General features: G+C 41.1%; 1 protein-coding gene across 2 annotated transcripts in view; it reads left to right on the top strand.

Annotated features, from left to right (window-relative positions):
* Positions 1–26,958, top strand: part of SYT16 (synaptotagmin 16) — a 113,165-nt gene that overhangs the window by 52,168 nt on the left and 34,039 nt on the right. Inside the window, exon 2 of one of the 2 annotated variants that reach the window (XM_089522754.1) lies at positions 6,237–6,416. In XM_089522754.1, coding sequence (XP_089378880.1) covers positions 6,237–6,416 — 180 coding nt within the window. Of the gene's footprint in view, positions 1–6,236; positions 6,417–15,599; positions 16,123–26,958 lie in introns of those variants that run through there. The other variant, XM_089522755.1, reaches the window with a different exon arrangement.

Below are 26,958 nucleotides of genomic sequence, written 5' to 3'. Positions count from 1 at the left end.
CAATAGCGAAACAGGCCGATAATTATTATGCATCAGGGGGTCAAGGGAGGGCTTTTTTATCAGCGGTTTTACAATGGCCAATTTTAAGCTGGATGGAAATTGCCCATCCCTGAATGATGTATTAATTATGCGGTGCAACATGGTAGTTACAACCGCACCCCCCTGAGCCGCTAGCCACGAGGGACAGGGATCGAGAGAGCAAGTTGTCTTCCTAACACTTCTAAGGATTTTGTCCACATCCTTGGTACTTACAGACTCAAAGTGATCCAGTACAATAGAGTCCACGGAAGCTCTGTAGACCTCTACTCTTTTGATGGTTGAATGTACACAAACTTTGTTTCGTGCACAAAAATATTAAAAGCATTGCATGTAAAATTACCTTCAGGCTAAGTGTATAAGGTGTATATGAAACATAAATAAATTCTGTGTTTGGACTTGGGTCCCACTTCCCTTATTATGTACATATATGCAAATACAGGTATTCCGAAATTCAAAAAAATTCAAAATCCAAAACACTTCTGGTCACAAGCATTTCAGATAAATGTGACTCAACCTGTTTATGTGTGTGTGGGGGGGGGGAGGGAAGTTGTGGGTGTATACACATACATACACGCATATATAGGAGAGAAAGTGTGAGAGAGTGTTCCCACGTGAGGACAAAATTAGTCAAAATTTACAGCCAGAATGTGATTTCCTTACTTGTACTCCAAGGTAACAATAAGCAATCAGAACGGAATCTGATACAGAATGAATCTCCCTTATCTGGAATTCTGAGATCTGAAATACTCCAAAATCATCCACATGGGTGGTTGAGACAATGATATCTTTGCTTTCTGGTGGTTCAATGTACACAACTTTGTTTCATGCACAAAATTCTCAAAACTATTGTGTATATAATTACTTTCAGGCTTTGTGTATAAGGAGTGTACAAAACATAAATGAACCATCTCCAAGATATGCAAGTATTTCAAAATACTTTATGTATATGCAAGTATTCAAAAAACTGAAAAAACTCAGAAATTCAAAACTCTTCTGGTTCCAAATCATTCAGATAAGGGAAACTCAACCTGAAGTATTTTTGTGGGTTGTGGGTGATATGAAAAATAAAAAATGAGTCCAACACTTCCCGAGGAGAAAAAGGGAACAAAGTAGTTGTTCATTTCAGGACACCCTCCTTCTGTGTTTCCCTGCAACACTTATGCTGCCAGTGGAAATGTACATTACACACTGTGGGCACATATGTGGGAGGGAAGCTTTCAATGTTCCATGCAGGGCCAATGGTAATATCGCACCAATCTGCCATATACAGCCTTTCTGTGGAGTCTCTGCCCACGTAGCAGCTCTCTTGGTGTGCAGCCTTCTATGTCTCTGCATGCGAATACATGTACACACACTATATAATTAGCCCTTGGTTGTGAAGGGTGCCATAGGAACTAGTAAGGGAATAATGTGCGGTTCCAAAGGTATAATGAAATTCAGTTCGCACCCCTAGTCTAAAACAGACAGTTGATGGTCTCTTGATTGGGGTAGTGGTGGGTTGTAATTGGAAAAGTAGCAAGAGATTGCTTCTTTATTATCTCTGCTCCACCTCCCACCCCTAAGTCAGGAATAAATTAGAATTAAAGAAATCATTAGTGAACATAGTGCTGCCTAACAGAATTAACTGTTTAAGAGGCCACCCTGCAGCGAATTCCTTTTTCCCTCTAATTCTATGCAGCTGAGTAATTTCTGTTTGTGGCTCCTGTAGAAAGCTGAGGTTGGGAAGATATATCTGAAATGCTGTTCTTTGATATTGTACTTTGCATACATTAGAGAGGACTGCCTCCTTTGCTCTTTGGGACTTGCAGTTTTGCATGTTTTTCCAGTTCTCCGCTAGGAAATGCAGATTTTTGCAACTTGTGCAACCTATGCAGATTCAGTCCAGTTGCCTAATTTCTTCCCTATGTGAAAATATATCGCACAGTTTGTATTTTCAAGTAAATTATTTTGGCTTGGCCAAGGAGCAATGCTGGGCAATGATGATCCATCTCCAGAGTTTTGGGCTTTGTGATTTTTTATCAAGCATTTCTTATTTTGCCTATCTTCATAACCATGTTTCTTCTGACCCTAAAGCTGCCATTCCCAGAAAACTGAAGTCTGCATCCAGTACTGAATCTTGTGCTTTTTCTGTCTTCTTGTACAGAATCATGGCATATACAGTACTGTGGTGAATTTACCACATGTATTCAACTATACGTCGACATCATGTATAAGTTGAGGGCAGGTTTGGGGGCCAAAATGATGGATTTTGATATGCCCTGTGGATAAGTCGAGGGCAAAACTTAGGGGCATGTAAAAAGGATCTAAAGGATGAAGCAAAGGAAAACAGTGCCAAAAAACTTACACAATTCCAGCAGTCATAACTGTTTGTGTTCAGTGTAAAGGCTAGTTGGATGAGAGAAGGACAGATTACACCTTCCCTTTCACCAGGAAGATGGTTCCTTTTTTAAATAAGAGTTAAAGTACAGAACTTACATTGACCCATGTGTAAGCTGACTCAGGTTTTATGGGGCAATTTTTTGACTAAAATTTCTAGACTTATACATGAGTATATACCGTACTTCACATTTTACTACAGATTTTAAAGGAACATGGTTCTGAACTTCGGCTTTTTTTTACAAGAGGGAGCGGGTTAAGTCTAAGCAATTTGGATTGCTTTTCCAAAGTGTAGACCAGTGGTTCTCATAAGGTGGAGCAGGACCCCTGTGAGAGTTGCTCAAGGGTGTGTGCAACTTGGAGGCCCTGATCCCTCTTCCTCCTCCTCTTCCCAAACTTGTTTATGTGTAAAATTTACACATGTGTTGAGTTGAATAATGAATTTTATTATGGTTGTTAACTGCCTTCGAATTGATCTCGACTCATGACAACCCTGTGGATGAGATATCTCCAGGAGTCTCATTCTTCCACTACTCTTCTTAGTTCTTGCAGTTTCATACCCATGATCTCTTTAAAAAGTCCATTCATCTAGCATGTGGCCTTCTTCTCTTTCTACATCCTACCATCTTTCCTAGCATTATTATTTTTCCAGTGATTCATGCCTTCTCATGATGCATCCAAAGTACAACAGCCTCAGTTTTGTCATCTTGGCTTCCATGGAAATTTCTGACTTAATTTGTTCTATGATCCATTTGCTTTCCTTTTTTAGCTGTTCATGGTATCCTCAGCACTCTTCTCCAGCACCACAGCTCAGATAAATTGATTTTCTTCCATTTGCTTTCTTCACTGTCCAGCTCTCACATCCATACATGATAATGAGGAATACAGCTTCTTGTACAATTCTAACTTTTGTGCTCAGTTGTATGTAATACTGAATTTACGTAAATAAAACTGTTCTAATTTCAACAATGTTATTTCTTTATAAAATGTTAAAATATGAATGCCCATGAATGTGCAAATGAAATTATACATGCTAAATAAACAAAATCGTTTGGTTCAAATTCTTTATTGAGGATGTGTGTATGTGATATCCACATATAGATAAAGGGGAAGGGACCTCTTTCTGTGGTGTGCTTGATGTAAACTGTGCGAGGCTGAACAAGTCAAATAATTTTGCAGATGGCACTAGGGGAGGATTTAAAAACAGTGTTAAAAGAAACATATGTGCTCTTGTTGAAGTTTCTGCTTTTCCCAATTCATCTACCCCCTTCCTGGCAAGGCTTCTCTGCCATGGTTGAATCGGGGTTTTGAACTTATGTCTCCCCACCCTTGGTTTTAAAAAAAGTCTACAGTTACACCACATCATCTGTTTGCTTTTTGCAAAAACCTTCACTCTCCGTATTTCAATACCCAGTCCAAATGGACTGTGTGCCCAAGAGTGGCAAGGAAATGATGCTGATATCCATAAAAGTGTGAAGGTAATATTTTGTCCCTCTTTTTAAAAACAATTTTTAATTACAAAAAATCATAACACTAACACATCCAAACACATATAACTTCATATATACTTTAAGCAAAGAGCATGGTGTAGTTGTCTGAGCATTGGGCAACAACTCTGGAGACCAGGGTTTGATTTCCAGCTCAGCTATGGAAGCCCACTGAATGACCATGGGCAAACCACACTCCCTCAGCCTTAGGAACCCCTGTTAAAGGTTTGTTTTAAGGCCTCCATAAGTCAAAAAGTACTTGAAGGCACACAAGAACAATAAAACAAACATATAGGGAAAACAAATCACACTAAACTACAAATCTAACTATCTACTAAAAGCAACAATAAAAGGATAAACAGGCAAACAGGGGAACTGTGGTTTTCAACTTGCCTGTCTCTGGTTCCATTACCTTGAATATATCCACTCTCCTCTTGCTATTCAAACCTGCACCTAATAATACATCATATTTTAAAATGAGCTTAAAATAAATCTATAAATCTCTACATAACACGACCATTCTTACTTTGAAACCTAAAATCATTGTGAATCCCTGCTTCCTCCCTCCATAATCTATTAAAAGCATCCATTCTTTCTTAAAATCATATAATGATTTCTCACATATTAATGTAGTCATAGAATCATGGATTTATAGACCTTCGTCTAGCCATCGACAGAGGGAGCGTGACCCTGTTGGTGCTGCTAGACCTCTCAGTGGCATTCAATACAGTAGACCACGATATCCTTCTGGAACACCTGAGAGAGTTAGGAATTGGAGGCACTGCGTAGCAGTAGTTCCGCTCCTTCTTCTTGGGCAGGTTCCAGAGGATGATGCTCGGGGACAGTCGCTCTTCAAAAACAGAGCTTAATTGTGGTGTCTCTCAAGGCGCCATCCTGTCCCCAATGCTATTTAACATCTATATGAAGTCGCTGGGAGAAATCATATGTGGATATGGGGCTGGGTGTTATCAGTATGCTGATGACACCCAAATATATTTCTCCATGTCCCGATCATCAGCGACAACGACAGATGGCATCTCTCCCCTCAACCAGTGTCTTCAGGCAGTAATGGATTGGATGAGGAAAAACAAGCTCAAGTTGAATCCAGACAAAACGGAGGTACTTACGGTAGGGGCCCCCAAACCAGGGATTGGGCTGCAACCTCCAGTCCTAGAGGGGCTCACGCTCTCTTCGAAGGACTGTGTTCTCAGTCTGGGGGTGCTTCTTGACCCGTCGCTTCAGATGTGGAATCAGGTGAATGTGACGGTCAAGAGCACCTGTTATCAGCTTTGGCTGATATGCCAGCTGCGCCCTTTCCTGGAACAGGGTGACCTCGAAACTGTAGTACATGCACTGGTAACCCCAAGACTTGATTTTTGCAATGTGCTCTACATGGGGCTACCCTTGTGCCTAGTCTGGAAACTCCAGTTGGTGCAGAATATGGCAGCCAGGTTGGTCACAGGAACAGCAAGGAATGACCATATAACACCAATATTGAAGTCACTCCACTGGTTGCCTATCAGTTTCCAGGCACAGTACAAGGTGTTGGTTATCACCTTTAAAGCCCTACATGGCTTGGGCCCAACCTATCTAAGGGATAGCCTGCTTCCATATAATCCGCCCCGCATATTCAGGTCCTCTGGGAGGAATTTATTACAACCCTTAAAAGCCAGATTTTGTCCCAGAGGACATTTTCTGCAGCTGCTCCCAACTTATGGAATGGCCTGCTGGATGAGATCCATGAAATTACCAATCTAGAGAGCTTTAAAAAAGCCATTAAGATGGATCTCTTCCGGCAGGCCTTCCCGGAATAAAATACTCAGCCATAAATAAGACTTCCCATCTAGTGAACAATGCCCATGATGATTTTTATTTGGATTTGTCAGCTTTTAATATGTAGTTTTTAATCTTATACTGTTTAATCTTATTTTAAGGGGGGCATTATGTATATATGGTTGTATTTTAACTTGCTGTATGCCGCTTTGATTGCCTGGCAAAAAGCGAGATAGAAATAAAATTTGTATTTATTATTATTATTATTATTATTATTATTATTATTATTATTGAGTTGGAAGAGACCACAAGGTCCATCCACTCCAACCCCCTGCCATTCAGGAAAACACAGTCAATTTCTCAATTTCTACAAATTCATATATTTTTAACAACCAATCTTCTTGAGAAGGTATCCATGTCTGAGCTTGTTGGTCTCTCCTTGTTGACCTCAATACTTTTCATCCATTCCTTCCAATGTGTGTTTGGAAGCATGCATTTTTGCCCTTTCCCATGCAACACCAAGCTAACTTATTTCTTTCTTCTCTGTGTTTGTATTGCCAGTTACTCCAGAAGCTATTGGATTCCTTTCTGCTGTTGGGGTCTTTATTGTCCTCCTTGCAGTCCTCTTCCTCTTCATCAACAAGAAGCTCTGCTTTGAGAAGATCGGGGGTCTTCCCTGCTTGGAACAACGGGGGAAGCGCAAGCGCTATAAAGAGAAATCTGGGGTGCGTGAGGGACTTGGTAAGGGCCTCAGTGGTGGTGTTCTCTTTTCTTTAGTACTGAATTAATTTATTAGTACTGATTAATTTTAAGCAACTGTTTCTGGTATTGCTTGCATGCAAAGCTTTGAATTGTCCAGAATCTCTGCATCTTGGTTTCCAGTGTCTCTTTTGCTTTTGCTGGGATAATGGTCCATCTTGATATTTGCCAGAATAAATTGCTGAACATAATAATGCAGTTACCTTTTTTCATATGCTCTGAGAAGTATCTTGTGGATGGAAGGAGCTACCTGGGTATTTTCTGTGCTTTCCTTTATGAGTGAATTTAATTGATTGATTGATTTGTATCCCACCTTTCTCTCAATAAGGGACCGAAGGCAGCTTACATTATGTTAAAAAGAAAGTACAAGTAAAACAATGTATAATGAAAGCATTGAAATACTGTGAAATAGTGCTACCAAAAATTAATTTACAAGCCATGGTTAAACTGTAATAAAGCAAAAAGTCCAGAGCATCTCTTAAAAACCCTTCTGCACAACCAATTAAAAGTCACAGGCCTTTGATTCCTTGAGAAAAGAAAGAAGAGATAGGGCCAACCATGGGAGGGAATTCCAGAGTTTGGGAGCAGACACATGTCTTCACTAAATACTCCGAGAATGAGGGAAAAGCCTTTTGCCAAGTAATGGATACTCCTTCTTCGGCTCATCGACCTTGAGCTCAATGCTCATAGAACAGGGGTAGGTAAAGTATATCATATAGCCTACAGTCCCTCTTTCCTGGACTACCCTTTCTGAGATAAAAATGAATCCATTTCCTCTTGTAGAAACCCCAAGTGATAATCTCTTCAAAACAAGAAGTGGACATCTGACCAGCTAATTTTTATGTCATTGATGCAGCCCCCAGAGGGTCTGGGGACAGAGAATAGGACCCTGGACAGATACTTTATAGAGGTGCATTATGAAGGAGCTGCTGAGCTTTGAAGATGCAATCACATATGAACTTGTAATCCATTTTATTTTCAGTCACTTGCAGCAGGATGAGGCTGTTCCCATCATGATTACCTGTGGCCTTGCACTGTCTTGATTTATTCATTCAAAATATGTATATATTGCTGTTCTCCTCATCAGGGCACCCAAAGTGAGGTCCAAGAAAAGCATAGACAAAACCATTCTTTAAAAGCTTAATTTGAGTCCTTCCAGACACACCCAAACAAAGTTAAATGTCTAGTAATAACCCTAGAGACTTAGTTTTGGGGGCAAAAAAAAAAGGTACCCCTGAAATTTGAAGGATATGGAGACCCTTGAGTTGGGGGCTGCAGAAAAAGTTTTGGGGAATCCATACTTTCTCCTTTCCAGTCTTAGATAATGCAGTTTATTTATTTATTTATTTATTATTTTCATTCCTATGATATGGGAAGTATCTTGTGGGTGGAAGGTAGGAGCTACCTGGATAATTTCTGAGTTTTCTTTTATGGGCTGTCTTAGAGAAGGAAGGGATCCCAATATTTCTTCCTAAATTAAGAGTATAATCTATTGAGTTAGTTGCAGCAGATTAATATGAGGGTAAAACATGTCTGTACTTTGAGGAAAAGTTAAATCCAACTCCCAGAGACCATAGAAAGTGGAATGGAGTGATTTTGACATTCCCCTCCTTTCTGAACAGCACAAGGTGTGGAAACAGCTTTGGTATGAAGAGGTTAGAAATCCATTCTTAGGTTCTTGCAGTAGAGAGTTGTGTACAGTTGGATCCTTTGGGGATCTGTACTGGAACTAGGCTTTTTTAACCTGAGAGTAGTAAATAGTGAGGTGGCCAGCTTTGCTAATAACACCAAATCGTTTAGGGTGATGAGAACAAAAGTGGGTTGTGAAACGCACCAAAATGATTTTTCAAAACTTAGAGGTGGGCAATAAAGTAACAAATTATAACAGATGAGATTTAGAGCAAAAGTGAGTTTAAAAAAACCCTCAGCTTCACAGGTACACCGATGGGACTGGTCAACAAAGGAATCTTAGTGTTGGATAGCTTGATGAAAATGTTGATTCACTGTGCTGCTCATATAAAAAAGGGCAATTCCTATCTATCACATGCAGTAATGGAGGCTGTATACTTCTGAATGTCAGTGGCTAGTGAGAGAGTGCTCTGGCACTGATGTCCTGCTTGTGAGTTTCCCATACGCATGTGGATTCTCAACCTTTGGTCCTCTAGATCAGTGTTCCAAATCTTTGATCCTACAGATTTTTTGGACTTCAGCTCCCGTAATTCCTGACTGCTGGCTAAGTTGACTGGGGCTTCTGGGATCTGAAGTCTAAAACATGGGGTTTTCATGGCAAGATTTGTTCAGAGGAGTTTTGCCTTGGCCTTCCCCTGAGGCTGAGAGGATGTGACTTGTCCAAGGTCACTAAGTGGATTTTATGGTCAAGTGGTGAGGTCTCCAGAGTTGTGGTCTAACACTGAAACCAGTATACAGCACTGGTTCTCTAGAAAACATAGAAAGGAAGAATTATACAATGTCTTTCCCTTTACCCCAACCCACCTTTTAGCTACTCCTATACTCAATACAGCCATTTAATAGCTGTTGGAGAGCAGCAAAGGCTGGAGGAGAAGCATTCATTTATGTGCATACAGCTATGTTCCTATAGCTGTATGCACAACACTAAAGAATGATATCAATGTTGTGTGTCCAGATACATCTCTGTCACTAATTCCCTTGTCTCTACCAGCCAGTTTGGTGTTTGTCCTTGAGTTGGCATTTTAGAGTCTCAGCAACATTGTTGTTCTGTCATTACCTTTCATGACAACCTTATTGTGGCCGACACTTTAGTGGCTCAAACTCTGAAGCCTTTAGGGGACAAAAAGGGGATACCCATGAACCAATTTGGCTTTGAAACCAACTATCTTTCAATCCTTGATTGTGCCAAAGTTCATAACTAAAGTGCCTTGCTCAGAACATATAGGAAGTCATGGTTACTTATAGACTTCTAAATATTTCTGCTCTGAAAGGAAGAGTGAGAGAGGCGATAAGTATGGTAATTCGTTATCATATTATGAGCTATATTGTATTATAAGATAGGACCATCTGAACTGTGCCAGTGGCTTCTGTACAACAACTGAGGATTATCAGAGGAAACTGTGTTGAAGATTTGAATGTACATGAATGGCCTAAACAGCTTTTGCGTAGAGCCTATATGGTTAGATCTCATTGCATTACATTTATTTGTTGGATGTCATGTAATTTGTTCATGACATATAGCATGTATAGGTCTCATGAACTGGGTGTAGAAAAGTAACAGTTGCATGCATCAAAAACCTGGGTAGCATTTGTATATTTTAAGTATATACTTATGCATTTCATTAAGTTGCATGAGTGCACAAGCAATTGTATGACAGGAATCAACAATTGCTGTTATGCATCCACTTACAGCTAGGTAAGCTGAAAAAAATGGGATGACAGAGGATTAATTGGGATTGTCACTAGCAAATTGGGACACTTTGAGGGTACATTGGTACAATGGGAGTTAGATAGCATCAGAACACATTTGGCCAGAGTGTTGAGTAGACCTGACATGTCAAGCAGTTAGGAAGTGTGCATAGCAGGATTTTGTTTCCTATTTCAGATGTGTGAGAATAAGGTCTTCATTGTCGTATTCTTTCCTGTTTTCTTCTCTTCCGTCTTCTCAAGTATTACATAAACACCGATATTCTTTTTCTTCTTTTAAATGCTTGGTGTGTGAGTACTGTAATGCCTTTCTTTCTCTTGACAAGTAGTGCGATGTGAGGGGCCTTTTAAAATGACAACAGCCCTCCTTGACTGTGTGTAGGTGTTGACGTTTTTTGGAACTGCCACAGACGATCAGGCAAACATATATTTATTGAAGCTTTTAAAAATGTGAATTATTAATAAACAGGGTAGGTTTTAAAATCAAGTAAAGTGGGTGAGGAGGGGGGCAGGGGAGGACTAGCTTCCATTCTGTAGCAATTTGCATTTGAAAGCAATTCTTCCATGACTGACAAATAAATCCTTGAAAATGTGGCTCTTACAATGGAAAGGCTCATATCACTTCTAAGCATAGCTTGTACAATATAAGCAAAATGTCATGTGCATTATTGTGCACTGTGTGGGTGGGTGTGCGCATGTGCGCATGCCCACATACACTTTTAGAACACTTATGTATTATACTGGGAAATTATACTAGGAAATTATACTTTTCCTGAAATGGGAAACAAAGAGCCCAAGTTGTTTAGAACATTTACTTATCTTGGAGTTTGTTATCTTGGACTACAAGTAAGGAAACCATATTATGGATGTAAATTTGGACTAATTTTGTCCTTGCAAAACACTGGGAACACTCTCTCACACTTTCTCTCATATGCACACATGTGTGCACAAGTTGAGTCTCCCTTTTCCAGAATGTCTGGGACCAGAATAGTTTTGGATTTTGATTTTTTTTGGATTTTAGAATACATGTATTTGATTTGCATATATGTACATAATGAGATATCTTGAGGAGGCGGGACCCAAGTCTAAACACTAAATTCATTTTTATTTCATATAAGTACCTTATACACATAACCTGAATGTAATTTTATACACAATTTAAAAAAATAATTTTGTGCATGAAACAAAGTTTGTGCATCGAACCATCAAAAAGCAAAGGTGTCACTATCTCAACCTCCCATAAAAAGAATTTTGGTTTATGGAGTGTTTGATTTTGGAATTACGGATAAGAGAGACTCAGCCTCTCTCTCTCTCTCTCTCTCTCTCTCTCTCTCTCTCTCTCTCTCTGTGTGTGTGTGGACTGCAGCAAAAAAAATTATTATGGTTCCCCATAATTGGTTAGCAAACTGATTAAATATGGAATACAGTTGCCCCTCAACATCCCCAGATTCTTTATTAATTGAGTCAACTATCCAAGGCTTGAAAATATTTTCAAAATATATAAATTAAACCTTAATCTTGTAATTTTATGTAAGTGGCACCATTTCACTATGCCACTGTATTTAATGGGACTTGCGCATCCACAGATTTTAGTATCCGCAGGAGGTCCTGGAACTTCAGCAGATACCAAGGGATTGCTTTATATAGAAACATCATCAGATGGATCCATAATTATAAAATAATAATAAATAAAACTTTTATTTTTTTTATTTATTTTTTTTATATCCCGCTTTTTGTTACCACAATCAAAGCAGCGTACAGCCTTTAAAAAATATAACAATATATACAATTTCCCCCCTTAAAAAGGATTAAACACTTCTATCCATTGGTTGTAAATCCATGCTCAAAGAGTCATCATCAGTGGCTATGCTTCAGATTATTATTATTAATTATTAAACTTTATTTCTAGAGCACTTTAATTATACACAGCGCTGTACAAAGTCGATTGCAAGGAAGTCTCAACTGGAGTACTGCAATTTCCTCTCTTGGGACCATTATTCTTCAAAATTTTTATCAGTGATTTAAATAATGGAGTAGAGGGAATCTCTCTCAGGTTGGTGGATAATAAAATACTGGGATGGGTAGCTAACACATTGAAAGATAGGAACAGAATTTAAAAGGGCCTTGATAAACTTCTGTTGAGTGAAATTCAATCTACAGTCAGGCCACAAAAACCAAATGCAAAGGTATAGGATGGGGGATACTATGTTTGGCTGTTCTATATATGAAAAGGATCCGGACATTATTGTTGATCATAAGTTGAACATGACTGCACCAAAGAAGATAAATAATACTTTACTTTGCATTACTGGAAGCATAGTTTCCAAGTTGAAAGAAATAACAATCCCACTATATTCTGTATTGGTCAGGCCTTATCTGGAATACTGCATTCAGTTCTGGGTGCTTCATTTAAGAAATATGTGGGATATAGAAGGGCAACAAGGATGTTACAAAGTATGGGGAATAAAATATATGAGGAAAGGTTGATGGAGCTAGGCATTTTCAGCTTGGTGGAGAGAAGACTGAGGGGTATGCAATTACATTTGAAGTTACAGGAAGATAGATTTCAGTGGAATATTAGAAGGAACTACTTGACTCTAAGAGCAATTTGACAATGAAACCAATTACCTAGAGAGGTAGTGGAGTGTCCTTCTCTGGAAGTCTTCAGAAATAGGCTGGGCAGCTATCTGCTGGGGAAGCCACCACAAGATCGAGCGACTTATTTGTGCGTGTTGCTCTCGGATAAAATTGGCACATTTCTACAAGGCAAAGAAAGAGTTGACTGAAATGTAGGAAGCGTACCTTGAAGGAAGTTCATTAATCATCTTTGAGCCACACATCAAATCTAGTCAAAACGAGACATGATGGACACTTTTTGTTTGTTCCCATGCCTGTTTTTTTATGGTATAAAGCAGGATATGGGAATTGCATTGCCATATTTCCTGAGATGGCAAGCCTCTGTTTAAAAACCTCCAAAGAAGGAGACTCCACCACTCTCCGAAAGTGTGTTCCACTGTCAAACAGCTCTTACTGTCAGGACATTCTTCCTCATGCTGAGGTAGAATATCTTGTAGTTTGCATCCATTGCTCCACTTCCTAATCTCTGGAGCAGCAGAAAACAAGCTTGCTCCATCCTCAATCTCACATCCTTTCAAATATTTAAACATGGTTGTCATGACAACTTTCTCTTTCTCAGACTAAATCTAGCCTGCTCCTTAAGCTGCTCCTCATAGGGCATTATGGATTCCAGGCCTTTCACCATTTTGGTCACCCTCCTCTGGACGTTCACCAGTTTTGACAATATCCCTCTTGGACTGTAGTGACCAGAACTGGATACAGTATTCTAGATGAAGTCTGTCCAAATCAGAATAGAGTGGTGCAATTACTTCTTTCAGTCTAGGCACAGCACTGTTGTTGATGCAGCCTAGGATCATATTGGCTTTTTTAGCTGCTGCATCATACTGTTGAACTGTAAAGCCATCTCTGAGTATTCTTTTCCTAATAAAACCCTGTGAAATTAGTGGGGTTGCCATGACTTGAATGTGTGTATGTGTGCACACAGACACACAGAATTCTAGTCAACACATCGAAGAATCTGCATGAAATGAGTCAGAATTGAAAGAAAGGGCTATTTCTTCAATTAATGAGTCACCTTCATGAATTTTTGGTTCAGTCACTGTTTCTCCTTGATCTTAAGGGAAGGTCACCTCTTGACATTGCTTGGTATAAGCGAGGCTTTCAGTGAAAGGCTATTCATCCCCCTCCTCAGTTGCCTTGCTAGGCCAACCGCAAATCCAGTCACAACTCTGAGGGGCACATCTGGCTGCCTAAAGCCCCGATCAGATATGTGCTGGCAGAATTGTTTGAACAATTATGAAGTGGACTATATTACAGAAGAATATTTTGTAGAAAAGGGAGAATTAATTATAGAATTCTCCAGAGAACTGTACTACAATGATCCTTAATTCCTGGGGCACAATAGAAATCACATGGCATTGAGATCTGGTACTCAATATTTCCTGTCCTCATCTTAAAGACAAGCCAGTGTTCTAGGTCAGAGTGTCCTGGTCTTTCCAGTCAAGAGAATCAGAAACAATATGGGTCTCTGAATAAGGATAATGCATGGTACTCAAGCAATAGATATCCCTGTTTTCCTTAGCATCAGGAAATGCTAAAGATTGACTTAGGAATTTTCCTCCTCAGAGGTTTGGAAGAGCATTTGCTGCTGGTCTGTATACCACACTCTCTTTTGCTTTTGGTAAACTGATTCTGGAGTTTTTGTTTGGGTTTCAAAATCTTGCAAGCAACAGTCGGATTAAAGGAAGCATCGAGACGTTAATATTTATTTATTTTATTTTATCTTATTATATTTACTTCATAATAAATAAATAATATTTTTAATTTCTATCCCGCTTTTTGCCAGGCAGTCAAAGCAGTGTACAACAAGTTAAAATACAACCATATATACATAGTGCCCCCCCCCCTTAAAACAAGATTAAACAGTATAAGATTAAAAACTACATATTAAAAGCTGACTAATCCAAATAAAAATCATCATGGGCAGAGTTCACTAGATGGGAAGTCTTATTTGTGGCCGAGTATTTCATTTATATGTTTCTTTTCTCTCAGGTTAGGACCCAAGACACTTTCCAAAGATAACAGGTTAAAAACATTTACAATGATGTTTTAAAAATAAATTGAAATCCCATTATTATTATTAATCATTATCCCCACTCTAAACACTATACAATAATTTAAAAATCACACAGAAGTTAAAAACAGATAAAACCTACATCTAAATAAGAACCTACATCTAAACAAGAACTATTTTAACTAATAATAATAATAATAATAATCCAATCACGTCTTATAATACACCATGGGAAATGAAATCTTTGTCAGATTACTGTCTTAAAAACAAAACTTTGTCTCCAGCCAAAACTCAACCTTGTTTGAGATCTAAACATATTTATTTATTTATTGAATTTATACCCCACCTTTGTCCTGGGATGGGATCCAAGCATTTGGGAGTATCTGGGGCATAGTGTATGTGAATTTGTTGACTCACTCGATACATATCTGTGAGGGATGGTACTGTAAGAAACCCATTCCTTCTTCCTGGAAGGTTTTAACAGCATAAATATATATGTACTTATTAGTATTTAAGAAATAAGAATGACAACAGCTAGAACAATAACAAGTTACCACTAATGATTGTGAAGTAGTGAACCTGGTGTTCAGATGGTGTGGGTTCAAAGATTTATGAAATGGCTTTGATGTAGCTTGCCTACTCTATGGGAACATAGGAAACTGCCTTTTAAAAGTCAGACCATTGGTCAGTCTAGCACCATACTGTTTATAGTTACTTGTAGGGTTTTAGGCAGAGATCTTTCCTACCAGGAGGTGGTGGGGATTGAGTCTTTAACCTTTTGCATGCAAAGGCGGGTGTTCTGCTACTGCACTTCAGTCTTTCCTATTAGACAACTATGAGCAATATTGACATTCATTCTTTGCTTTCACTTTGGTGATTCTGTTGCAAACATGAGTGGAAGCATTATTTGCATTCTGCTGTGGTGACTGTGCATCCTTTTTCTTTCTTGTGTCATCTCCCTTTCTCTCCTGGATAATATTTTACAGTTAGCAAAGGCTGCTGTTAAAATGAACAGGTGATTTATAGTAATGTCTTGTAATGCTTATTCTGTAGCTCACAAACATCTGACTCTGGCATGCTGGCAAAGATGAACAGTTGGAGTTTATAACAATCAGATTTCTTGTTCATGGTGTATGTGTAAAAGCATGGCCTCGCAGGATGTTGCAAGTTTCTTCCAGCCTCTCTCCTCCTGGATGTCACGGTTCTATGAGGCTCTCCAAGAAGCAGGAGACACCATATCTTCTTCCTTTGCCAGTATGGGAAACACAGCAGATCACGCTGCAAATGAAGAAGGGGATGGAGGCTTAGAAAATAGCGATGAGTCTTATGAACATGGTTCTGAAGGTTCAGACAATGAAAGCACCTTTAGCCAGGTGAGTGAGGAATCTGATCACTTTCCATCATCCTATCATGATGAACTGGAGTCATCTTCTGCTTCAAGTCTGGGTCCGTATTGGTATGAAGGGAAAAGGCGCAACCTCCAGATCTCGGAGGAATATCTGGATGATGATTCTCTGGATTCCCATGGAGCCTGCCAAACCTACAAGGGTTACGAAACTATGGAAACTCTTCCCACCATCCCAGAGGAAGAGGAGCACCTCCTTTCCAAGCAGAGTAAAACGCTTCCACAGACCAGGGATGGTAAGTTATTGTCCTCCTACTTTGACAGGGGCACTTGTCCCAGTTTTGCAAGTAATATGGGATAGACACTCAAAATATCAAGCTCACCTCCAGTTTCACCCATGGCTTGGTGATACTGTTATGTGGTGCATTTCTTTCACTCTGCACAATGCTCAGCACCTTCAGAGCAATACCAGAACTTGTAAAAGTTACTGTTTTAGATAGCACCATGTAGAATTCCCCAGTTAACATGACCAGGTAAGTTTTCCAAAGTTTGGGTAATATATAGCACAGTGAAATAACAGTACAGGATGTGTGGTACCTATTAGATTTAATGGAGTGGGAGTCAGCCATTTTTGGAGCCAGTCTAGGATTTTCATCAATTCTGTCTGTTATTGACATTCAGTTGGTAGGGGCTGTATGGGCCATCAAATCCAAACCGCTGCTCAATACAAGACTTCCAGCTAGAGCATCCCTAGTGGGTAGCTGTCCAGGCCCTTTTTAAAGACATCCAGCAGAGACCCCCACCACCTCTGCAGTCAATTCCAATGGTCAACCACTCTTAGTGTCAACTGAAATCTACCCTGCTATAACTTATAACCATTAGACCTATTTCTGCCCTCTGAGGAAGGTCCCCTGCCGTTATTTTTTCACTCCTTTGTGACTATAATAACTTTTACTGACATGACTTGCCTGCCACTGGCATTTGGAGAATGAGCCCCTAAGATGGAGGCAGCAGTTATATAGAGCTAATGGGTGCTAGCTACAATCTCAAAGAGGTCAGTGACTCAGCAGAAGCCCCACCTCCTTAGACCATGTTCTCAGGAGGCGCACATGGCCCCAAACAAGCAAAAGTCTCCACAGGAGTCTTTAAAAAACCCAATACAGCCAGTCTAGGATGATCCCCAAAACACAATTTTTCTTCTGCTGTCTCCCCAGAGATATATACTTGCCAACCTATATTTGCAAATAATGTTCACTATAGAATAATAGCATGCAAGTCATCTTGCAGCACCTTTGACAGTAACTGAAAGAGAGACGTTGGTAGCATAAGCTTTCATAGACTTGAGCCTACTTCTTCAGATGCATTTAAATGCATTTGAGGAAAGAGCTCAAGTCTACGAAAGCGCATGCTACCAACTTCTTTCTTTCAGTTAGTCTCAAAGGTGCTGCAAGATCCCTTTGCATACTGATTTTCCAGACAGACTAGGGGCCTTATCACACGAGGAGACACTGCGGGTCCAGCCATGCGTATTCACGTTATAATGTGATGTATTATCAGACACGATTGCTTTCTATGGGGGGTCGTTCCGAGGCGGACCCACAGTCAATTCGGAGTGACTCCTCATTTTTGTGAATTGGGTAACAAGGGAATTCACAAAAATTGTTTCCAAGCTCACTTTGATTTCACTTCGAATTGGTCTGGTGTGGAAGATCACCCTGATCTCGCCCCCAGTGACCCCCTGCGACCTGTTCCACCATCCCCTGTCTCCTGTTTCACCCCGATCTCGCCCCTTCTGCCACCCTGCAACCTGTCCCATCATCCCCTGCCTCCTCCTTCACCCCAATCTTGCCCCCTGCGACCTGTCCCATCATCCCCTGCCTCCTTCTCCCTGATCTCACCCCAGTGATCCCCTGCCACCTGTCCCATCATCCCTTGCTTCCTCCTTCACCCCAATCTCGCCCCCAGTGACCCCCTGCCACCTGTTCCATTATCCCCTGCCTCTTCCTTCATCCCGATGAAGGATGACAGCTAAGAATGGGCCAGGGAAGGATGACAGCGTCCAGCGCCCCACTGAGTATGCGCAGTTGGAATCATTGACTCCCTCTGGTGTGGTAATACAATGTGCACTCACTCCGCTTTGCCCAAGTAGAGACCACAATTTCATTCCTGAGGTATGATAATACATCACGTGAATTGCCTTGGGTCCAAAGTGACTCTGCTACCCCCTCACTTCAGAAGGGCTTTGAATTGGAGCTCCTGTTTCACGTATGATAAGGCCCTAGGTCTTTAAATAGAATAATAGCTGTTAGTGATCCATCACTGCTGAATGTGGATCCTGCAAGTGATGGATTACTAATAGCTATGGGACCTCCAGTTTTGTTTTGTCAACATCTTGCATCTGAGATGATTTGGCTACATCAGTGCATTTGGTAGATGAGACATGCATCTCATGCACTACTGTCAGTAAGATTACTGGATGTAATAGAGAGAAAAGCCAATTGACGTTAAGAAGCACATTTCTGTTCTCATATTTATACAAATACGTCTTTGTCAACCTTATGTGTGTGAGCTGAATTCAAAGACATCTCAAAAAGTGGAGAACAGAGACTGCATGCAATAGTTAAAAGAAATACAAGATGTAAGCATACACCTGCTCTAACTGCCACTGCAAACCTCTCATCCTGAGAATTGTTAAAACTTGTGAGAAGGTGATCTGCACCCAGCACTCAGTTCTGTTGCATGCATCAGTGCCATGTGGCTCATTGGCATGCTGTCCATTAATACTGAGGTGAGCTTCAAGGCTTGCACTGTGAACAGCAGACTTCAAAAGTCACCATTCAACTTTTTATCCTCTTGATGTTTTGGACACTCTAGTCTTAGGATTTCTATTAGAGATGGACTAAGTTACTCAAGCTCATTTTGGGCTAATTTGGAAAGACTTAATGTTAATTTTTCTAAACCAGATTTTGACCTTGAAATAAAAAATTACCAATTTTTGAGCCCTTCATTTCCCCCTTCTGAATGCAGTGGTGAAACATGATTCTGGTAGATTTGCTATAGGAAATGCAGAGAATTCCAAATGTAGTGAAATACAGAAATATTGATTTGCAATGGCAATGGGTTGCATAGGAGAAGCCCATCCCCTGATGCCCCCTTGCAGATTTTAAGGTTGTTCTAAGGCATTTCACAGAGGAAAGCAGCAGTTTTTCTCCAGACTGGATTTCAGTCTGCGCTGGAGAAAAAACAAAACAAAACAACAGATGGGGGCTGTAAAACATGTCTCTCTTCTGAGATGGATTTTAAATGCACACAGACACCAAGTTCTTAGACATAATGGATTTCTGAATGTTCTGAGCTGCAACTGGCTGCAATTCCAGGCCTTCCCAAGACTTCATTTGATACTGAAAGCTAACATGCATCATTGTGATAAGATAACTTGAATAACTGTGAAAGATAAGCTTTATTGGTGGTGATTCAATGCAGTAGGTAGTCTACAGTGGAGGACAACATTGTAGCCCATGGGCTCAGAGTACTAGCATGCCCTCACAGTACATTCTAGGAATGAGCCTCTAAACAAGAAATTCTACCTAAACAATTCCAGGGCTAAGAGTGTAGATCCCATGGCCAGATAATGGACTTTGTGGGTTGAGCTTCAACCCTTGCCAGGTAAAGGTCCCATCGGACAGGCCAAAATAAAACTGCTTCAGGTCACTTTGGAGGTATGCTGTTTAAATGATGCATGCATCCTAAGAGTTCGGAAGCTGTGCCAAAGCCAAAGGACTGGAGCGTGGCTTTGGCGTGGCTTCCGGAGTCTTAGGACACATGCATCATTTAAACAGCATACCTCCAAAGTGACCCGAAGCAGCTTCATTTTGGCCTGTCTGTATGGAGCCAAAGTAACTGGAGAATTGATCCTTGGGGTTATATTGTCCAGAAACAAACAAAGAAAACTGAATTGCACAAGCATGACCCATCTCCCATCCTAATAGATTTGAGAGCAGTATAAACATGTTGCTATCTGGAAGGTTTGTTGTTATTGTGTGCCTTCAAGTCATTTCTGATTTATGGTGAGCTTAAAGCAGGGGTAGGCAACCTGCGGCCCGCGGGCCGGATGCGGCCCAGCAAGGCCTTGGGACCGGCCCCAGCCTGGTCCTGCCGCCGATTGCCACCAGGGCCTTTGGGGGGCAATTGTCTATAGAAGCCTCAGAAACATGCATTTATATTAACATTTTTTTAAAAAATCAGAATTTTTTTTTGCGTGTCCTCCATTTTTTTAAAAAAAAGTGTCTTCCATTTGAAAATGTTGTCCTACATTTGTCCTGGTTTATTTATATATTTAATTTTTAAAAATTATTTAATTATTTATTTTTTGGCTTTGGCCCCTCAGTTGTCTGAGGGACAGCAACCCGGTCCCCGGCTCAAAAAGGTTGCCTACCCCTGGCTTAAAGTGACCCTATCACAGGATTTTCTGGAGCCAAGAGTCTGTGACTTGCTCAGGGTCACCCAGTGGGTTTCCATGGCTAAATAGGAAATTGAACCCTGGTCTCCAGAGTCATAGTCCAATGCTCAAACCACTGCACCATGCTGGCTCTCATCTGGAAGGTTTACTACCTGGGTATGTTCCCATCCATCTTTATATCCTTGAACTTGCCAGACTACATTGTAAACCATCTAATGGGTCATACTGAACACAGAATAACCCTTCATATGCCACTGGGCTGCTGTTAATATGTTGCCATGATGTTGTAAAGGATGCAGGAACCCATCTGGTTGGTGACAAGAGCCACATCTACAATGTGTATATCAAACTTTATCATCATACCTGTCATGGAAATACCTTAGCAAGTGTGGTACCCTAGATAATTTTCTTTCTTGAGCCTTCAACTGAGGAAACATCATTCATTCTTCTATTGCTATTTTGTGCCTTCAGGATTAGATATCAGACTTGTTTTCATGGTAACAGGGATTTCGGAAGATTTCATTTTTTAAAAAAACTTCGTTGAAAAATCATATGTGTTTCTATGAACATGCTGCAAAATGTTTCTTGATCTTCATGCAACCTGGCAAGATGGACTGGAGTCACAACTGAAGACAGAAATGATACCTTCCTAATTCTCTTGTAAGTGATGCAAAATGAACATTCCAGTACTTTGTGTTGAAGAGAGCGAAGAGAGGGCAAGACTTTGTGTTTCATGGAACCCTTTTGTTGGATGTGCAAAAGAACCTTTGTTTTCAAGGCTCTTGCTGGGAAATGTGATTCTTCTGGATCTCACAAACAGAGTAATGAAACTGACAAGGCAGAAGCTGAACATCAGCCAATCACACACATTCAGCCTAAACACAGGACTTAGCAAAAAGACATAAAGGTCGCTTACAACTGTTGTGTGCCTCCAAGTTAGTTCAGACTTATGGTGATCCTAAGGTGACCCTGTCATGGGGTTTTCTTGGCAAGATTTGTTTAGAGGGGGTTTGCCTTTGGCTTCCTGTGAAGCTGAGAGAGTGTGACTTGCTGTGGGCTTCCATAGCTGAGGGAGGATTCGAACCCTGGTCTCCAGAGTCATATCCAATGTTTGGAATACTACACTATGCTGGCTCTCAATTTTACTTACAATACCTCTCCATAATATAATATATAGTCTAATGGAGCTGAGAGAGGAAATAGAAAATGGCTGCAGGTTAGAGTGATGCAGGAGGGGAGTAGGTGTAGTAAAGCAAACAAGCAGGAAATATGCAAACATGCAAACTAATGATTAGTGAGTATAGGCACACTAACTTTTGCTAACTTGCTAACTCTTAACAAGTCTGAGCTTCAGATACTGCTTTAGCAGTGTGGACGTTTATTATTTGTTATTATCTCAAAAATGCAATAAGTGAGGCAAATAGTGCCTCTCTGAACGCCATAGATGTATCCATAGCACACCAAGCTATCTCCTGACAGCTTCCTTTCATTCTTCTCTCTCAATTTGTGTTTTCTTATCTCTTGACAACTTGCTGCTGATTCCAGGAACACCCACCATCTCTATTTCTTCTGCCAAGGCAAAGCCTCTTCCTTTCCTTCAGACATTTTCTCACAGTTCTCCTTTTCTGAGTGTAAACTTTGGGAGTAGCATTGGCCCACCACTTTTTTTCCATCTTGAGTTCAAGATCAGGTGAGACTCCTGATCCCAATCTGTAAAATCAGATTATTGTCTCCCAAATATGGAAACTCATCTCAGGATGTTATGAAATAGTATCTGTAGTTTGATGAAGGTGCTGAAAATAATCAGTTAGTTACCAGCTCCCTTTGCAGAACTACAATTTCCAGTGTTCACCAGGAAGAGGGACTGATTACCAGTTGTCCATAGTTAGGTTACGCCATTAGGTTCAAACTAGATTATCATCAAGATTTGATTTTCCATATTTAAATAGCAGCCCGTGGGATGGTGGGGTGGCAATGGTGGAATCAAGAATGACAACAACAATATAAGTGTGGGAAGATTTAAATTCTCTTTCCCATAATGTTGCAGTCTTAAGAAAAGGCTTCCCACAAACTCCTATTTGCTCTGGGTATAAGAACAGGTGAGAATTTCACTGGGCTTCAGTTTATGGTTTTGATAACAGCTCTTCTGAATTTTGAAATTTCTATTTTAATCTGACAAAAATTTGACCTGATCCTATTTTCAAAAAAATAAATGAATCTGGGAAGAAGTGAAACTGACATAGCTTTTTTGTGGGGTTTTTTTTTTGGGGGGGGGGGGGAGGCTATGTGGCCATGTTCTGGAAGGGTTTATTCATGATGTTTCGCCTGGATCTGTGTCTGGCATCCTCAGAGATTCTCTGAGGATGCCAGCCACAAATGCAGGTGAAACATCAAGAATAAACTCTTTGAGAAGACAGCCATATATCCTGAAAAACCCACAAAAAGCTATGGATGCTGGCCGTGAAAGCCTTCAGCTTCTCAGTGAAACTGACAGTCTGCCTACTCTTTACTATGGGAGAGAAGTTGCCATTGGGTGCAGCCTTGGGTTGGTACAGAGATAAGATACAATCAGACACACAAAGGCAACTGGTGCTTTCCAATTCAGTGGGGTGGTGATTCCATGCCTCCGGGTTTTAGCTTGACCTTTAAATTTTTAACTCAAGGTGCTGAAGCCTATTTTCAAAATAGCTTCAGTACTTTGGATAGTTCCTTTAAATTTCAGACACAAATCCAGAATGGATTCTCTATCTAATGATGTGAGAGCCACTGCAGACATGATAAATGAATATATCCATCCAGTGTCCTGACTTTCTGTTCCTTACATAAAGAAGGATTATTTCTACCCTTGTAAATCGCAGGCTGTTGTTCCTTCACAAGCTCATGCTCTCCTGCCTACCACTCCCCACTCTTAAAAGCTCTTCAGAGCCTCTTACTGACAAAAAGCATATGAAAATCTCTGGAGAGCATGGCTGTCTGTGCCTTGATGATTCCGTATCTGAGTGAAAATGATGGTGTCAGAGAGTTTGTTTATCTTGCTGGGAGGTTAGAAATAAAGCTGAGTGAGCAGATGGGCGGGCAGGATGGGTGACGTTCTGTTAAACAAAAATTCAAAGAGATGTCGCATAAAATAAATGAATTTTCCCCCCTCCTCAAAATTATGAAGAATTCTTTCCTGGCTCTTTTTAGCTCAGTAAAGCGCACTCTACTCTCTGGTCCTTTGTGTTTTTCTTCTTCCTTTTCTCCTTCCCCAACATTGCTTTCTCAATTTTGTTCATTCTTAATGCACCATCTCCTATCCTGCTCCCCAAAACATAATAGAAGCTTTTAACGATAAATTGGCACAAAACAAGAGCAACACTTGAATGCTTTTTGTTGCCATAAAAGCGCTTCTGGCAGATCACAGAAGGGCCCTTTTGCTAATAGTAGAGTACCGGAAGAAAATATACACTCCATCTAGTAATTGCTGATGATTAAGAAGCAAAGAACCCTTATGTTCTCATTTCAGCACAGACTTTACTCTGTGCGCATGTGTTTCCTTTGGGGGTGGGGTAGAGGGAATGGACAGGAAAACTAGTGTCTGAAGATGAAGGATTCTCAGGAAAATAAAGCATGGCAGTTCAAGAAAAGGAGATGTGGAATCAGCTAGTAAAGAGAAGCGTAACATTTGTAGAGCAGCGGAAGTGCTTTGCAATGTTCTATCCAAACTGATATTTTCCTCTCCTGCGTTAAAGGTATTATGACTAGGGCGGGTTATAGACCGCCATGAAAGTACGCGCAGAGCGCGTACTAGGGTTAGGGAGGTGCGGTGTTTCCGCACCTCCCTAACCCTAATATGCGCTTTGCGCGTAAAAAATGACGGTGGCCGTTCCAGACGGCCGCCGTCATGAGGACGTCACGGCCACGCCGCCTCTATACGGGGCGGCGCGGACATGACATCCTCACTCCGCGCCAGGGCACCTAGGGCACCCTTTGCGCGAACCAAGAAGGAGCTCCGTTTCGGAGCTCCTTCCTGGTTCACGGCGCTGCTTTGCTTCGCTGGGCGCAGCCTTTAGACGGCTGCGCCCAGCGAAGCAAGGGAGAAAGGGGCCAAGTGGCCCCTTTCTCCTCCTCCCCGCCGCCACGGGGTGTCCTTGGGGCTTGAAGCTCCAAGGAAACCCCTTTTCAGGCTGCGGGGAAGCGGCGTTTTGCCGCTTCCCCGCAGCCTGAAAAGCGGCGGATCGGGGCCTCAGTGGCTGCCGTTCTGGCAGCTGAGGCCCCGATACACCGGGGAAAGGGGCAGGTACAGCCCTCCCCAAATAGGTGGTCTGTAACCCGCCTGAGATTTATTTCTTATCTGTCTCTCCCCATGGATTGAGACAGGGAACAAGAACAAATCAACAATGAACAACATTAATTAAAACATTCAACAGTTTAAAAGGACAAATAAGACACGCAAACGTTAAAATAGTCCACTATTTTAAATTCAGCATCTAAATTCACAATTTAAAAATCATCAGTTAAGCCTGCTGGAAAAGGCTGGTTTTTGATGCTGTTTTAAATTCGGACAGCACATTCAGCCACCAAACGGCATGGCAATGACGCACTGCCAAAAAGAAGCTGCCTAGAGCGGCTTCTTTTTTGTGGTGCTGGAAATGGGAAAGTGACACCACTTCCTGCCAGCGTTGTTTGGGCACTGCGCAATGCTCACGCCATCATGGTGCCGCCCATTGGAAGGTGGCAAGCCATGATTGTGGCGTCCTCGTGAGCCAGGGCTGCTGCGCATCTAAATGGCCAACCTCATCCAGCCCCAGAATCTTTGAGATCCTGGAGAACAGGAGAAGTCCCAGCAGACTGGAGGAGGGCAAACGTTGTCCCCATCTTCAAAAAGGGAAAAAAAGAGGATCCAAACAATTATCACCCAGTTAGTCTGACATCTATATACCATGAAAGATTCTAGAGCAGATCATTAAACAGAAAGTCTGTGAACATCTAGAAAGCAATGCCATAATCACAAAAGTCAACATGGGTTTCAGAGAAACAAGTCATGCCAGACAAACCTGATCTCTTTCTTTGATAAAATTACCAGCTTGGTAGATGAAAGGAATGCTGTGGATATAGTATATCTTGATTTCAGTAAGGCCTTTGACATGGTTTCCTATGACATTCTTGTGAACAAGCTTGTAAAAGGTGGGCTAGACAAGGCAACTGTTACATGGATTTGTAACTGGTTGACCAGCCGAAGCCAAAGGGTGCTCAACAATGGCTCTTTTTCATCCTGGAGAGAAGTGACCAGTGGGGTCCCACAGGGCTCTGTCCTGGGCCCAGTACTGTTCAACATCTTTATCAATGACTTGGAGGACAGAATCAGGGGCATACTTATCAAATTTGCAGATGACACCAAACTAGGGGGAGTAGCTAATACCCCAGAAGACAGGATCAAAATTCAAGATGACCTTAATAGGTTAGAAAGCTGGGCCAAAGCTAACAAAATGAAATTCAACACAGAGAAATGTAAGGTACTGAACTTAGGGTGGGAAAATGAAATGCACAGATATAGGATGGGTGACACCTGGCTGAACAAGAGTACATGTGAAAGGGATCTGGGAGTTCTAGATCACATGTTGAACATGAACCAACAGTGTATGCCGCAGCTAAAAAGGCCAATGTGATTTTAGGCTGCACGAATAGATGTATAGTGTCTAGATCAAGGGAAGTAATAGTGCCACTCTATTTTGCTCTGGTGAGGCCCCAGCTGGAATATTGTGTCCAGTTCTGGGCACCACAATTTAAAAAGGATTTTGAAAAACTGGAGTGTGTCCAAAGGAGGACAACTAAAATGGTTAAGGGTCTGGAAACCATGCCCTATGAGGAATGACTTAGGAACCTGGGGATGTTTAGTCTGGAGAAGAGAAGGTTAAGGAGTGATGTGATAGCCCTGTTTAAATATTTGAAGGGATGTCATATTGAGGAGGGATCTAGCTTGTTTTCTGCTGCTCCAGAGAACAGGACCCAGAACAATGGATGCAAGCTTCAGGAAAAGAGATTCCACCTCAACATTAGGAGGAACTTCCTGGCAGTAAGGGCTGTTCGACAGTGGAACGAACTCCTTCCTCGGAGTGTAGTGGAGTCTCCTTCCTTGGAGGTCTTTAAGCAGAGGCTGGATGGCCATCTGTCAAGGTTGCTTTGATTGAGATTTCCTGCATGGCAGAATAGGGTTAGACTGGATGGCCCTTGCGGCCTCTTCCAACTCTATGATTCTATGAGAGTGTCACTTGCCTAAGGCCACTCAGTGCGTGTCCATGGCCAACAGGGGATTTGAATCCTGGTTTCCAGAGTTGTAGCCCAATGTTCAAACCAATACAACATGCTGGCTCTCAGAATAGTCCTAAACTGTCTTAAGTCCTCATTACTCTAATAACAAATGGGAGAGTGAACATAAAGAGAATGTTTGACTCGAGCAACTTTTTCCAACAGTTGTTCCAACTGGTAACTTTTTCAATCTCTACCAGTTTCCACTTGATGGCTGCCTCTTGTTTAGCTAGTCTGATGAAGTTTGAGAAAGGTGGGGTCTCTTCCTTTATCATCGTTTCAGATAATTCTGCTTAGAGAAAGTATTCTTTCTGGTAGAATTTCAAGAGGCAAATGTTTACTTGCTTGCTGCGAACAAAGGAAAGTGTTCTGTTGACAGCTGGCT

Source organism: Sceloporus occidentalis, unplaced genomic scaffold (genome assembly GCF_023333645.1).
Source record: "Sceloporus occidentalis isolate IW3139 unplaced genomic scaffold, rSceOcc1.0.p SCAF_4, whole genome shotgun sequence".
Taxonomy (NCBI): Eukaryota; Metazoa; Chordata; class Lepidosauria; order Squamata; family Phrynosomatidae; genus Sceloporus; species Sceloporus occidentalis.
This window is presented reverse-complemented; position numbering and strand designations above follow the sequence as displayed.